The following is a 13,732-nucleotide window of genomic DNA, read 5'->3' on the forward strand; positions in this document are numbered from 1 at the left end:
GTTGCTTTAAAATAATGTATTATAAATTTATTTAATGTTATAATAATACCTTTAACAATATCTTTAATTTTTTTTGCAAAGACGAAAAGATTAATCACTAATTAAAAAAAGAAGGATAGGACTATAGGAAATAATCAGAAAGCTTGAGAGTATTCTGTAAAATTCGAAGCTTAGACGAACGGAGTGCATCCATTTATTGTAATAACCCATCATATACTCGAAAGGAGAAGGTCGTAAAGAAGTTTTCATGATTCTCTGCAAATATGCGAAAACATGGCAATAGACTTATGATCTTTAAGTCCAGGCGTTTACAGGTCGTAAATGACAATAGTAAGAGAATATGTCACCGAACGCCGACAAATATATATATAATATATATGTATATATATAAAACATTGTATAAGTTAACATTTCCGACTAAACTCTTATCGGTGTATCGAAATCGATACAATATAATTACAATATATCTGTATAATAAATATGAAATATCGATATATATGTATACAATATATATATCATAATCGTAATAGTTCTGCTTTGATATATTTAGCAATATCTTGTCTGAACGATAAAGAGAATCTTTTTTTTCGGTATTTTTGTTTTTTGATAAAGTTTCTCGAGATTACTCGCTAAGAAGATCGGTCCCGAATTTTCCACACGTTGCGCATCCATTAAAAGAAACTTGTCGTGGAGACTGCTGTCGAACAATTTATACTAAAGCGATTTTCGGTGACTAGATACTTCGAAACCGTAGACTCCTCCGCTTACAAGTACGTACGCTCGTAGTAACATGATATATGCGAACTGGAGGTAAATATGTGTCGATGAGAAAGGTAGAGTGAATTAGTGAAAGACTTAGGAAGGCAAAGAGTGGACGAACTCTTAAAACTATCGATCCGACCGGTGGATTATTTTACGAATGATTCGTAACGTCAACTCGTCGAGTCGATAGTTCGATAGTAATTGCTTGTTGATAAACTTCCCCATTGCATTCGTCCAAATGAAACAACTAATAATGAAATTAAATTATAAATGCAAATAGATATAGCTACGGAACTTGCGTTTCACATCGTCACCATTATTAAATAATGTGAAGTACGTGAGGGTCGAGGGAAGAAAGTCTACACAAAGGCTAAACTTTCAAGGTTGCCGCATCTGATAAAATGCGCATAACATAACACGCGATTTAACCCTTTATGATCCAAGGTTACATCATGCTGATCGGAGGTGGCGAGCATTTTACACTTATTTTGCACTCATATCAAAGTTATTCTGATATATCAAGGCCACTCCATAATCGCGAACGTTTAAATGAGTATTTATTCATACTTGAATCACAAAGAGTCAATCGTAAAATCAGAAGAACAAATATTTATGATAAAGTCTAAAATAGGAAGTAATAATTCGACTGGCTTAATAAGATATTCAATATCTCTATACAATATCAAAAAATAATATTACACCTTAATGGACAGAAGAACATATTTTGTGCTTATCTTATTTATAAAGCGGATAGAGAATTTAAAACATTCGTTGTAAAACTTGTTCCTATCGTCACTAAAGCGACGCGTGTTCGTTGAGTCAACAGGTTCTTCGATGTTAACAATTGGTCGCGTGACGATGTTGTGTGTGTATCCACTCGAGTTAATAACGCCAATTAGGGAAGCCGCTCAACAAGCGAACATGTATCTCTTAAGAATCGGCTTTTAGTATAAACAGTAGGTAAGTATAGCGTAGGTATTCAAAGTAGAAAGTGTAAAGTATCACAAGAATTACAATAATCGTAATAATTACGTTACGTCGCAAAGATTAAGTTCTTGACCTTACTACATCGATCGCACAGTAATTATAAGCGCTTTTAATCGCGTCCCGCGCTTCGAGCACGCGCCGATAGACAAAGGGATCTCTATCAAGTCGGATAATTCTCTGTAAATACATCAGTCTTTGACACAATAATTATAATAACACCACTGACAGAGTAAAGCCGTGAGAAATATCGCTTTATGGCATGGAGACGAAAGTACTTATATAAAATACGATTCGAGTTCGGAAATAGGTGATCGAATGTGCTACATTTGCTGGACGAGAGCACCCCATCCCGGATAAATTCTGCGAAGGAGACTTTAGTAGAAGAGAGAAAATGTATTTCAATGGAGTCCATTAATACGATGCATAAGCACTTATCGAGAGTATTCAAAAAGCAGCTCAGCAGAATCGTTCTTCATGCGCGGCAAGCCAAATCACTCGATTGAATAAGAATAAGACGTCAATCCCGTTATTATATTGCAAAAAGTGCGTGTTTCTGTTATCGATATACATAGATTTTGATTGTGATAAAACATGAGATTTTTAAATCTTTTTATCTAAGAATCAGAACATCTCGATTAATAATATAATAGATAAATAATTATTAACAAATATTAGAATCTTTTTAAGACCGCAAATGATAAACAACAAATAATTATTACTTGCATTGATAATTTTATATACTCATTGGTTTCACGTTATCCAAAAGTTTTTATATATAAAGTTTATATATAAAGTTTTATTCGTGCTAGAATAGAAGGGCAAAAAAGTAATAAATTGATAAATTTATCTGAATTATCTAGAATGTTCATTCACGACGGTATAACAAAAACTTTGACAAAAGTATCACAACGCGATAATAAATTTAATTTTGCTAAAACCACCTCGGCTTCAGCTCGATTTTTGAGCAAACCCTGCTCAAATAGCAATACAATGACTTTATATTTGAAATTCTGCCGTTAGCAACAATGAACTAACATTATTATCAAATTTCGATCAAGTATTTTAGCCCACAATGGTGCATGCACCAAACCAATTCCCTTAGGCCATACAATTGATTTCCAAGATGTTTTATCAAAGCGTACGAACGTCGCGCTGCAATTCACGACTTAAGTTGCTGTAGCTTGCGGTTGAGGCGGCGTCGGAGCCTGTGTGTTGACATTTGGCCTATAAAATCGGTTAACTAGTTGTTTCAAACTCATTACAACACCTAGTCCGGTTCCTAGTTCCATGTTGATGAATGAGTCGAGATTATCCTTGCAAGCTGGAACGTACGAAATGAAGCCGATAAATAAAAAATATCATAAAAAGGTTTTTCTACACAAATATACACGCAGTTTAAAAAACCATGGTATAATCAAAATGAAGATTATTAGAATAAAGAAGTATTGAAAGACAATGCTGAGAAAGGAGTATGTAATAAGGTTCCATATTTTACTATGTTTATATCGAAATATGACATTTCCACAAAAGATCAGGATGCTGCGACAATCGAACAGGAAATCTTTTGCAGGTCCATAGAATTGTCTTAAGTTTCCTACATACTTGGTGTCGATATTGGAGGATAATCTGGCGGTGTCTTGATCCAAGTACCATCCTTGCGCTTCATGTGATGCCGATTCGATGCGAACTGTTGTAAGTACACGCTGGCGGGCACCAGACGGAATCTTCTGTGATACTCGGGCCGAAGTGCCTCGTCAGATCGGAAGGTTTCGGTCGCGTACTTCCAGAAATGCGTGGGAAACGGCAGGCAGCTTTCTAAATCATACACCACCGCCCTTTCGTCGGGTGCGTAGATGAGAATAGCATGGTAGTCCTACAGAGAAACAAGGCGACATTGTTATTTCAAATATCACAGAAGGTAGGAGGCAACGTATAGCATTTCTTAACTTAATTGTCATTACACTGCGATACTAACCCACACAACTAATTTGTCTTCATCCTTCCCCGATCGTTGGCGCCAAAGGGGAACGCTTCGTCGTGGGTTGCTTACGAAAACAACGTGACAATGCTGCAATTCGGAAGGATGTCTAGTCGCAACGTCTTGACAAAGCTTCCAAACGTTTTCTTCGCTGAAATTGAGTACAAACCGTCCTTTATCCTCGGTCTAAAATGTTTGTGTAATCTATTGATTCATTTTTCTAACAGAATACGATTTACAAAGGAATAATTATACAAACGATTGATAAAACGTTTGATTTGTTATTTACGTCATATTTTACCCATCTGCATTTTATTCTACTTGTTATTCATATCACAGATACAAATAATAAACAAGAGAATAAATTTAAATATAGATATTAATCGTTAATTCAAATTACATTCAGGAAAAAATCGAAGATTTATTTCATTAAGTTATTCACTATTTATGCATCATTATGTTGTACACATTAAAATATATAAATTATTGAAATATAATAATTAATAAATTTAATAATATAAAAATAATATTAAAATGAATAAAAGTAAGATTAGTATATAATATTAATACAATACTAAATCAAATTATACTACAGAGTGCAATTATGGGAGTTGCATACATGCGAAAAGTCATAAAATTATACAACATTATAACAACATAATAAAGAGAACATAAAGAATATTTAATAATAGCGTTAATTACAGTAAAAAAGCGCTCGATCTTTAAAGCTCACTCTGAAAGTGCAAAAATCACAAAGAATCGCCCTACAAAAGTTAAGAAAAAAAAGAAAAAAAGAAAATAACGTCGACACTGTTAGATCAAATAAACACGGTGCAGTTATTATCAAATAATCACAAAACGTATAAGTAAAATGCTAAAAGGAATTGCTTCACCTACCTGCTTACGTGTTCTGCGCAATTACGAGGGAAATGAAACCGATCTATAATCGTGCTCGTGCAAGCGGTTTAGCGCGACAACAGCTTCGCGTGCCACCACATTTCGTGCGCATTATTTATCGCATGCATTATTAATTGCAATAAAAGCGGGTTTGTGCATTCGCGCCCGTTTAAGCGGCACACGTGAACCAGCCAGCCGTTAAACGACGTGATGCCAGTACAGTTGTACTGGTGGGTGTCTCGAAATAAAAATTCATTTCGTAGAAAGAAAGCAGCTGAAGCGGAAAATGCGAATAAGCAGTCGCACGAAGCTCCCGTTAAATCTCTGACCTATATATTTATCGATCTCCTTAAAATAGGTTACTTTACGTCGAAATACATTATTTTTCGACAGAAGTCTCAATCTCTATTCGCGTATCTATAAATCAAGATAGCTCGGAAAAAATTCCAATTGACAAAACAAGAGTGCTTTATTTATTTCAAACGTAGTCCAGTCCAGACTTGAAAATACGCTCGATTTTAATTATTAAACTTGACAATCGAATAGTAACAGCGTTACGACACGCTGTTACCATTCGAAATTTTACCTTTCACCGTCAAGAATTACTAGTGAAAGCAAAAGAAGAACGTGCTCGACAGGCAATTTTGTATAGCTTCGAATTGCGCGCCGCGAAAAGATGGCCGCGCGTTCTCGTGCGGTCATCCGCACCGCCGCAACGTATCGATCGGTGCATGCCGCAATACGGCGCGTTTGTTTGTCTCTGAGGATCGATCGGGGGAACTTCGACCGGGTCGAGGTACGCTGTCGCTAATTACGGTGACGCCGCGGCCACGCAAAGTCACTTACCAGTAGCAGCTGGTGTTGACGCAATCGGATGCCTTGGTGAAGAGCGGCACCAGGGGCTTCGCGTTCCCGGTCACACGAGGTTCCACGGCCATCCTGCGGACGTACCTGGAGGGACGCGACGTGAGATAAGAAGCAGGCCGAACACGCACCGAACACGCGGAAACACGAGCGCGTTAAGCGAACCGTGTCAATCACCCTGCGAGCCTCATAACGAGACGCTAAACGATCTCGAACTACTCGTCCTCGTTCTTAGCCGCGACGCGCACACCCAACCGGTCGGGGCATTGTTTAACTACTGCACCTCGGTGCGGGCGGCGCGGTTCGTTTAAGCCAGTGTCCCCAAATCGAATGAGGAAACCCCACCACGCGGCGCTCTCATAAATCTTTGCGCACCTGCGCACTACGCACCATGACCGCCTTGAAGACTGTATTACTGCGGGCGGTTTTGGGCGATTTTCATCAAAATAATTTAAATTACATTCACAAAGTCGAAATACATTATATTTTATACTTTGTGACAACCTATTTTTTTTTTTTTAATTAAATTAATTATAATATGTAAGATATGCGGTTTGATTATTTAATTTTTTCTTTGATCCTTGTATGCTCTTTGTATTATATAGTTGTATTAAATCATAGTCTCTCTAAATGTCTTCTTCGAGAAAAGTTTTAGGGTTGGTAAAAGAAAGTTTTTTTTTTTTATAACAAAATATTGTTTTCGTTTTAAATATAGTTTTATATTTTAAACACGTTTGAAATAGTAAATATATTAAGAGAAACTTGCCTAAAATATGTTTGAAACATCAATTAAATATGTTTAACACGTATTTTCCACCAACCTTGGAAAATTTTAAGATATAATAGAGTATTCCATAAATTCTTTAGAGTAAAATCTCACTTTAAAAAGTAAAGACTGAGTAAATCGTGAAAAAAAGTGAGTAGATTTCTCACTCTTTAGAATAATCTATACTGAAAAGTGAAATCACTCTTAAAAGATGAAAAGTAAAAGAGGGAAGAACGGATGAGGAAAGAAAAACTTTAATGTTTGTTAAATGTTGATTTTTAATGTTTTTTAAATGCTTTCTTTTTTTTCGTAAGAATCCTATTTTTACAAAATATGCACTGAAGAATAGAGTGTGATCATCGCGCATGTGTGGATCTTTCTCTTGATTTGGTAACATTGCGCCCGATTGCGCTGACACATGGCGTGTACTGGCGTGTATATACCTGCACATGTAACGCAAGAATAAACACGAGATGCAGTGCGTTTCTTACTCGCGTGCAGATTTATTATCGCCGCGCGGGTGATAAATAAATTCAATGAAAAATAGAGTAAAAAAAAAAAAATAAAGGTTATCTCGCTAGCCTCGTTTATATTATGCGAGAAACTAAGCCTCATATTTAAAATGTTCCTATTTACATTTTAAACACATTCTAATTACTGTACTTTTTATCCATAAATAAAATGCATATTAGGAACAATAAGGAAACAGCCGCAGTTTTAATAAAATTTTAACATTTGATAAATATTATATACAAGAAGCCCAACGAACGTTTGATTTTACAGGAAACACTTGTCTATGATATAACCTTCATCGATTGTTTCGATAGATTACATACATCGCTTGTTGATATAAATTAATAAAATGGACATTAGAAACAATAGAAATAGCGTCTTCTTATTGTTAGTTGTAATGGAAATTATCGTACTTGATAAATATTTAATATCAAATTGATGTTCTGCGTATCATTCTACAGGAAACATGATTGTCTGTAGCCTTCTTTAATTGTTTAGAGCGCGTGGCTAGTTGAATTTATTATCATCCGCGCGGTGATAACATAAGATAAAAACTCCGGATATCACATGACTCGCGTCACGGATATATAAACTTGTCGAATACGTCACAGTTCACACTCACTTTGTAGTGATTATCAAGTGACACTAAAACGCAATTTGTCGCGTTTATATTTCTTCGTATACAGGTTAAAGTCAAGTAATAATCACGATAAACAATAACTATCGCGACGATGGCTATAAATCCTGCGAAAGCTATACTCCGGCAAGGAAGAACCGCACTGTTTATATGCGATGTCCAGGAAAAATTTGTGAAGGCCATATTCCAATTCGATAAAATAATTCAAAACTCAACGAAACTGGTAAATTCATCAAATTACATATTTCATTGTACGATTTATGTTAGAACTTAGACACATGTTGAGGTTATGTTATTTCTCATAATTACATGACCTGTTATTTTCAGCTGACTTCTGCATAAGTCATCTTTTTTTTCTTTTTCTCTCCATGTAGGAAGAAAAAAAGGATGAAAAAAGTGCAAGAAATTGAATTAAAACAAACAGATTCAAGACCATCCAGTTTTAAATTTATATTATTGCTGTGTAATTGTAGTACAAAATACAATTATTTACAGATTAGCGCTCTAAGAATTTTGAATGTGCCTATGCTGGTGTCCGAACAGAATCCAAAATCTTTGGGGAAGACTATTCCTGAACTTGATATCTCTGGAGCTAAGGGACCTTTCGCAAAGATGCAATTTAGTATGTGTACTCCTGAAGTAAGTACACATTATTTACGTTCTGCAAATAGTATTAATATCAGATACATAAATGTGTGTTTTACTCTCTTTAGATTAATAAAGAGCTTGCGACACTTTGCAATGGACAAAAACCAGAGTCTATCATACTCATAGGTGTCGAAACACATGTCTGTGTAGAAAATACAGCTGTTGATTTAAGACAATATGGCTATGAAGTTCATACTGTGGCAGATTGTTGTTCGTCACGTACTCAAGAAGACCGATTACTAGCTTTGGAGGTATGTTTTAGGCATGTCCTTTTCAACTAAACTTTTTGTGTGGTTTATTTTTCATTTTTTTTTTTTCATATTGGAGAAAAAGAGAAAAGATAAATTATGCAAGAAGTTCAACTAAAAAGAAAAACAGACTTACGATATCCAGTTCATTAACTATTTTATTGCAATGTAAATTTTGTAATTTTTAGATAAATTTTTATTCTTCTCTAAAAAGATCATATATTTTGATATATTCATTTATCAGGTTTATTGTCTTCTATCATATCTATTATTCAAATTATATTATTTACTTTTTCACAGAGAATGCGAGACATAGGATGTCACATAACCACTTCTGAAAATGTTATATTCAAGCTTATACGAGATGCAAGCAGTGAACAATTCAAACCTATACTATCTCTTCTCAAAACACCATCTTCATACACAGGGTTAGTTCCTGTCTCAAAGATATAATTTGAAAAGATTTTTTGGTATTTCTTCTATGTACACATTTTATACTAATGGGATATATATATATATATACATAAAGAAATGTAAGAGAAAGAATAACTGTAATATATTAGTTCATATACATAAATGATTCTAAGAAATAAAAAGATTATATTTTATTAAAATATCAATGTATTTATTTATGCAAGACAAAAACTTAATGTATATAAGTACTTAGTATTTGTAAATCAGATTTGTATCAATTAGGTTCAAATCTTTACTTCATTCCTGTTGAGCCAAATCCTTCCGCACCTCTACTCGTATCAGTTAAGGTATCTACTTCTTCTATTTTAGGATATGTAATTTTTTCACAAATTAATTGAGCTATGCGATCACCAGGTACAACTTCAAAATCCTCATTACTGTGGTTGAATAGTACTACACCAACATTACCACTGTTTAAAAAAAAAAGTAAAATAAAAACAATGGTTTTTACTTTTATCCATATTTTTAATCAGGCCTTAAATTTCAAGCTTCTTTAAATTCATCTTTAAATGCTCTATAGCCAATAAAATATTATAATTCATAGAGCATCTGATGTTTTTAGGAAAGCCTTAAATATAAAACCTGACTATGAATATTGGCATTTGACAATTTTGTTATTCTTTGATGCTTTCCAGCAAGATATAATATAAATGATCACTTTCTCTTTGTTTTACATTACCAAATAAAGATATAGTGATTCATTATGTTGTACTATATCATTTCTGTTTCTTGCTGAAAAGCATGTTTTGTCTCTATAGAAACTATATATACTAAATACCGATAATCTGCATCTATTACTCCTGCACCAACATCTATGTGATTTTTCCACGCCAGACCAGATCGTGGGGCAATTCTGCCGTATGTACCAAAAGGAACTTCTATTTGCAAATCAGTCTTGACTAATTCCTTGCCATGGGCTGGTATAATATACTTATATGCACTGTATCATAAAAAAAAACAATTTTAGAAACTCATATAATTTTAATCAAATTTTAACGATTGCTATAGATACAGAAATTTAACACAATGCTCACTAAATACACAATTATCATAATCAAAGGCAGCTTACTCACACTAAGCTTATTAGGTTACTTACTATATATCTATATATAATATATAGATATACATATTTATATGTATATTCTAAATAAATATTACTAATCCAGCAATTGTAGAATAATCGATATCACTATCTCTTTAGCAACTAATATTTGATAGAACAGAGTAATAGGAAAATCAGTGAAGTCAGAAATCAATGTACAGAAATGATGTATGTACCTTCGTAAATCGTAACCTGCCGCATATTCCGAACCCTTCATCGGTGGGTACGCTTTATTCGACAGCTTGGCGAACTTCAGCACGCTTCCTGACATGACGAAATTATTATCTCTCACAAATTCCTCGCAGTGTCAGATTCACAGGAATCACGAGTGCCTTAACAATGCCACGCTATGCCACGCCAGTTTGCCGCCAAAACGAGATGATCGTTGGTCGTGGCGGTAAATGCTAAACAGCTGCATCCGTTATTATTTATTTTTATCATCACATATTTTTATAAATGTGAAGGATACAATTAACTTATAAGATTGAAAAAAAAACGTAGCATATTTTGGCAATCGCGATCATTGAGTGTGACACTGTGTGAGACATGTGATAACGAAATTAGTAAATATTTTGGTATCCAGTCGTTGTTCGTACCGCGAAATTTAAACGTACAGATTTTTTGTTTTTCTATCTGTGAAATGAAAAACAAAAAAATATTATTTTTAAACCCTACGTATAATAGAGGAGAAATATTAGAAACAAGACTAAACATTAAATATTAGAAAATAATTTTTTAAATAACAAAAATATATAATATATTTATATTATTATAATTTATATTTTATTTGTATTCATTGTGCATTACATTTATCTTTCTATTATTAATTTTTTATATTTTTTTCTGTTATTTATTTCTGTCCCTAATATTTCATATGTTGTGCAAAGGACTTTATAGTGACTCTTTGACTAATTGACAATTGACTTTTATACTCTTTTCATGACATCAGTGCATGCCTCATACGGAAGCAATACTTCTCGTTCCTTCGAGACTGATAATGAAAAAAGAAAAAAGAACTGGATCTAATACTGTCAGAATATAGAACGGAATGGATGATAATGTACGGGTCTATATGGACACGTGTTCATATAGAGAACACAACAGTACAATATAATTAGCTACAAAACCGTGCGTTTTTATCGCAGAATGGTTAATGTTGGTGACCGACCTCTCATGCGGCTGTACAAAACTCGACATGCATAGATCGACATCGCTCGTACAGTGCGAAATGGCATCATCAAGGCGAAATGAATGCCAGTGCTTTTAGAGAAAAACTGCTTCTCCAATTCTCTCCACTATCTACAACCGCGTAAAGCGCATGTGTGATGCATGATGACCAGCATGCCATGCGAATAACAAATGAGAAGAGGAAGAAGACACGTAATACACGCGCGCGATTCAACACGATTTATTCCGACTTTTGTTCAATAGTCAGATTTACTTATGGTGGAAGAAACCAATCATGGATCCTTGGGTTTTTTCCACCGTGGATTTGCTGATTGTGACATGTTGATTGGCAAAATAATGACTCGTGTTACCGAAAAGTCTCATGTTTGAGCCATTTGAGCCAATTATCGTCAAGAAGATCGTTAATGCTCGTTCGCGTGATGACGGAACTGTAAGTACGTTACCTTGATTACCAACGAGATACTATTAAAAACCGACATTCTTATGTACTGTATACGTATTTAAAATATGATTATATTAATGTTTTTGTAAGAAATCAACTAAGATCTGTGGGGCTGTGTGGCTCCATGGCAAAACGGTGGCTTAGGCTTGCTAACACGAACTATTATGAGGCCTCGGTTCGAGTCTCGGCAATCACGTTCGAGCGTCCGACATTTTTTCTCGGCCCAGCTCTTACATTTTTTTCTCTTATAAATTCTATTTATATGCACACAAAATATAATAAAAAGAATAATTGACAAATATTTAGAAATTAAGAAAACGTTACTTTTAATGTTTTCTTAATTTCTCTTAAATATTAAACATCATATCTTAATTCATTCTTGCCCCTGAATCACCTTATTTTTAGAGCGATTGAGTGCTCCTTCGCCTCGTCGTTTTATCTAAGTATTTACAGTCGATGTATTAATTACTGCCCACGATATCGGTAAATGAATTATAGGCGTATATCCTGCTATTAATCGAGTCATCTACGCAGTGCCTTAATTACACTTGATATACATGCTACATTTTTGCTATATGTGGCGATTACGAGCTTTCCTTACCTGGTGATGTAACAATTACCTACTCGATCGTTGCTGCACGGGTGGTTTGCAACTTGCAAAGGACATTTTTGATACGATCGTTAATTTATACATATATAAAGCTGTACCTATTTTATGAAAAAATAAGGCAGAACTGTAATAAGTTCGAAAATAACTTAAATGTATAAAGAATCGTACGCTTCGGCCCTCAATATTGTCGACAAGGTCTGCACGTCCTGTCATACGGAAGTCGCAGCGAGTGTATACGCTTGATTGATCATCGGAAAAGAGCTAGCTCTAGTCAGATCGGTGGAGACCCTTGAACTTAACCTTATATCTTTAATAAAGCGCGATGTGATAAGAAAATTATCACAATTATCGGTTTCTAGAACTTGCTCCGCTCGATTTCATTTGGGATGCTGAAAAGGTCGGATCGACCAATTTATAAGCGATGCCGATCTGTAGCAATCTGTATTTATTCGTGAAATATTTCAGAGGAACTTGCATTTTTCCATTTAGACACTGTAGACAAATTTAAAATCTAGAGATTTATAGAATCGCATCAATTCATAAAATATTTCGATTAAACTTCTACTAATTTTCCAGTAAACAGGAATGGGTTGAAATAATATGTATACGAATTGAAATTTTTAGAAATAAATGCTTTTTAATTTACAAATGCATTTTATTTATAGAAATTGTATGAATTATGGCCTTTTAAACTAAAAATAATATCAATTTTTGTTACGAATCCAAGATATTTTTTAATTAAAAATTCTGAATGATAAATGTATAGTTTTTCAATCTAATTGAACCTAAATACAGTTTTAAAGTAAAAATGAACTATCTTTCAATACATTTGAATACTAAAGTAAAAATCCATCTCGTTTAATTTGTTAACACTATTTTCGGAGAAGCAATTTTTAGTAAAATGGCTTCTAATAAAATTTCTAATTATTATAAAATTCACTGTCTTTTTAATATTAAAAAAATTAGTAATTATATATTTACGCTAACAATTAATAATTAAGATACTACTCTCCCAATTATTATCTACAAATTAATTATTGAATAAAATAATTAGAGTTGCTAAAATATTGATAATTAAGGTATAATATTAATGAAAGAGATAATCAGCCAAAAGTATAAAATTTTTGTATAAAGTGTAGCTGTCCAAGAGAGAATCATTGAAAAATAATGACATTACAGAGTCTACGACTTTATCAGCTGTGTCGGTACATAGTTTACATCATTTTATGAAAATAATGTTGATGTCGCTAGTATACAGAGACTTTCACACGAAAAAGGCTGGAATGGCCGCTCTCAGGTTTCTCCCTGGTACATGACAATATTTTTTAGTAAATTAGCAGTTGATCCAACTTGACCACAATTTCACTTCAATTGTCGTAATTGTATCGTTTTTGTAACAATTTCAGTTTTACTGTTCAGTTTTAATATAATTAAAAAAAAAGAAATTTTAAGACTTTTCCCGAAGATTTCTGATCTTACTGCCCTTATTCTCTTACAAATTTTAAATCTGAATTGTTTTCAAATTTTCAATATGTCAAGTAAATATGAGGCAAATTTATCGAGAAATTTGTTAAATATGTGATTGATATATTTATGACATGGCATATAAACAATTG

General features: G+C 33.7%; 2 protein-coding genes across 3 annotated transcripts; one reads left to right on the forward strand and one right to left on the reverse strand.

Annotated features, from left to right (window-relative positions):
• Positions 1–2,627: 2,627 nt before the first annotated feature.
• Positions 2,628–10,228, reverse strand: LOC108772721 (protein N-terminal glutamine amidohydrolase). Of its 2 annotated transcripts, XM_018538321.1 has the most exons (5): positions 10,053–10,228; positions 9,553–9,714; positions 3,725–3,878; positions 3,352–3,622; positions 2,628–3,070 (listed from the first exon to the last, which is right to left on the reverse strand). In XM_018538321.1, exons 1-5 carry the CDS (start codon positions 10,145–10,147, stop codon positions 2,916–2,918), a joined length of 837 nt encoding a protein of 278 aa, XP_018393823.1. In that variant the 5' UTR covers positions 10,148–10,228; the 3' UTR covers positions 2,628–2,915. The 2 variants fall into 2 exon arrangements, with proteins under 2 accessions (XP_018393823.1, XP_018393822.1); XM_018538320.1 differs by lacking the exons at positions 9,553–9,714; positions 10,053–10,228 and adding an exon at positions 5,471–5,827.
• On the forward strand, positions 7,350–8,799 carry LOC108772722 (isochorismatase domain-containing protein 2). The gene is made up of 4 exons (XM_018538322.1): positions 7,350–7,627; positions 7,900–8,043; positions 8,118–8,303; positions 8,601–8,799. The coding sequence occupies exons 1-4, from the start codon at positions 7,499–7,501 to the stop codon at positions 8,751–8,753; spliced, it is 612 nt and encodes a 203-aa protein (XP_018393824.1). The 5' UTR covers positions 7,350–7,498; the 3' UTR covers positions 8,754–8,799.
• Positions 10,229–13,732: the final 3,504 nt, after the last annotated feature.

The sequence above is a fragment of the Cyphomyrmex costatus genome, unplaced genomic scaffold (assembly GCF_001594065.2).
Source record: "Cyphomyrmex costatus isolate MS0001 unplaced genomic scaffold, Ccosl1.0 scaffold193, whole genome shotgun sequence".
NCBI classification, from domain to species: Eukaryota; Metazoa; Arthropoda; class Insecta; order Hymenoptera; family Formicidae; genus Cyphomyrmex; species Cyphomyrmex costatus.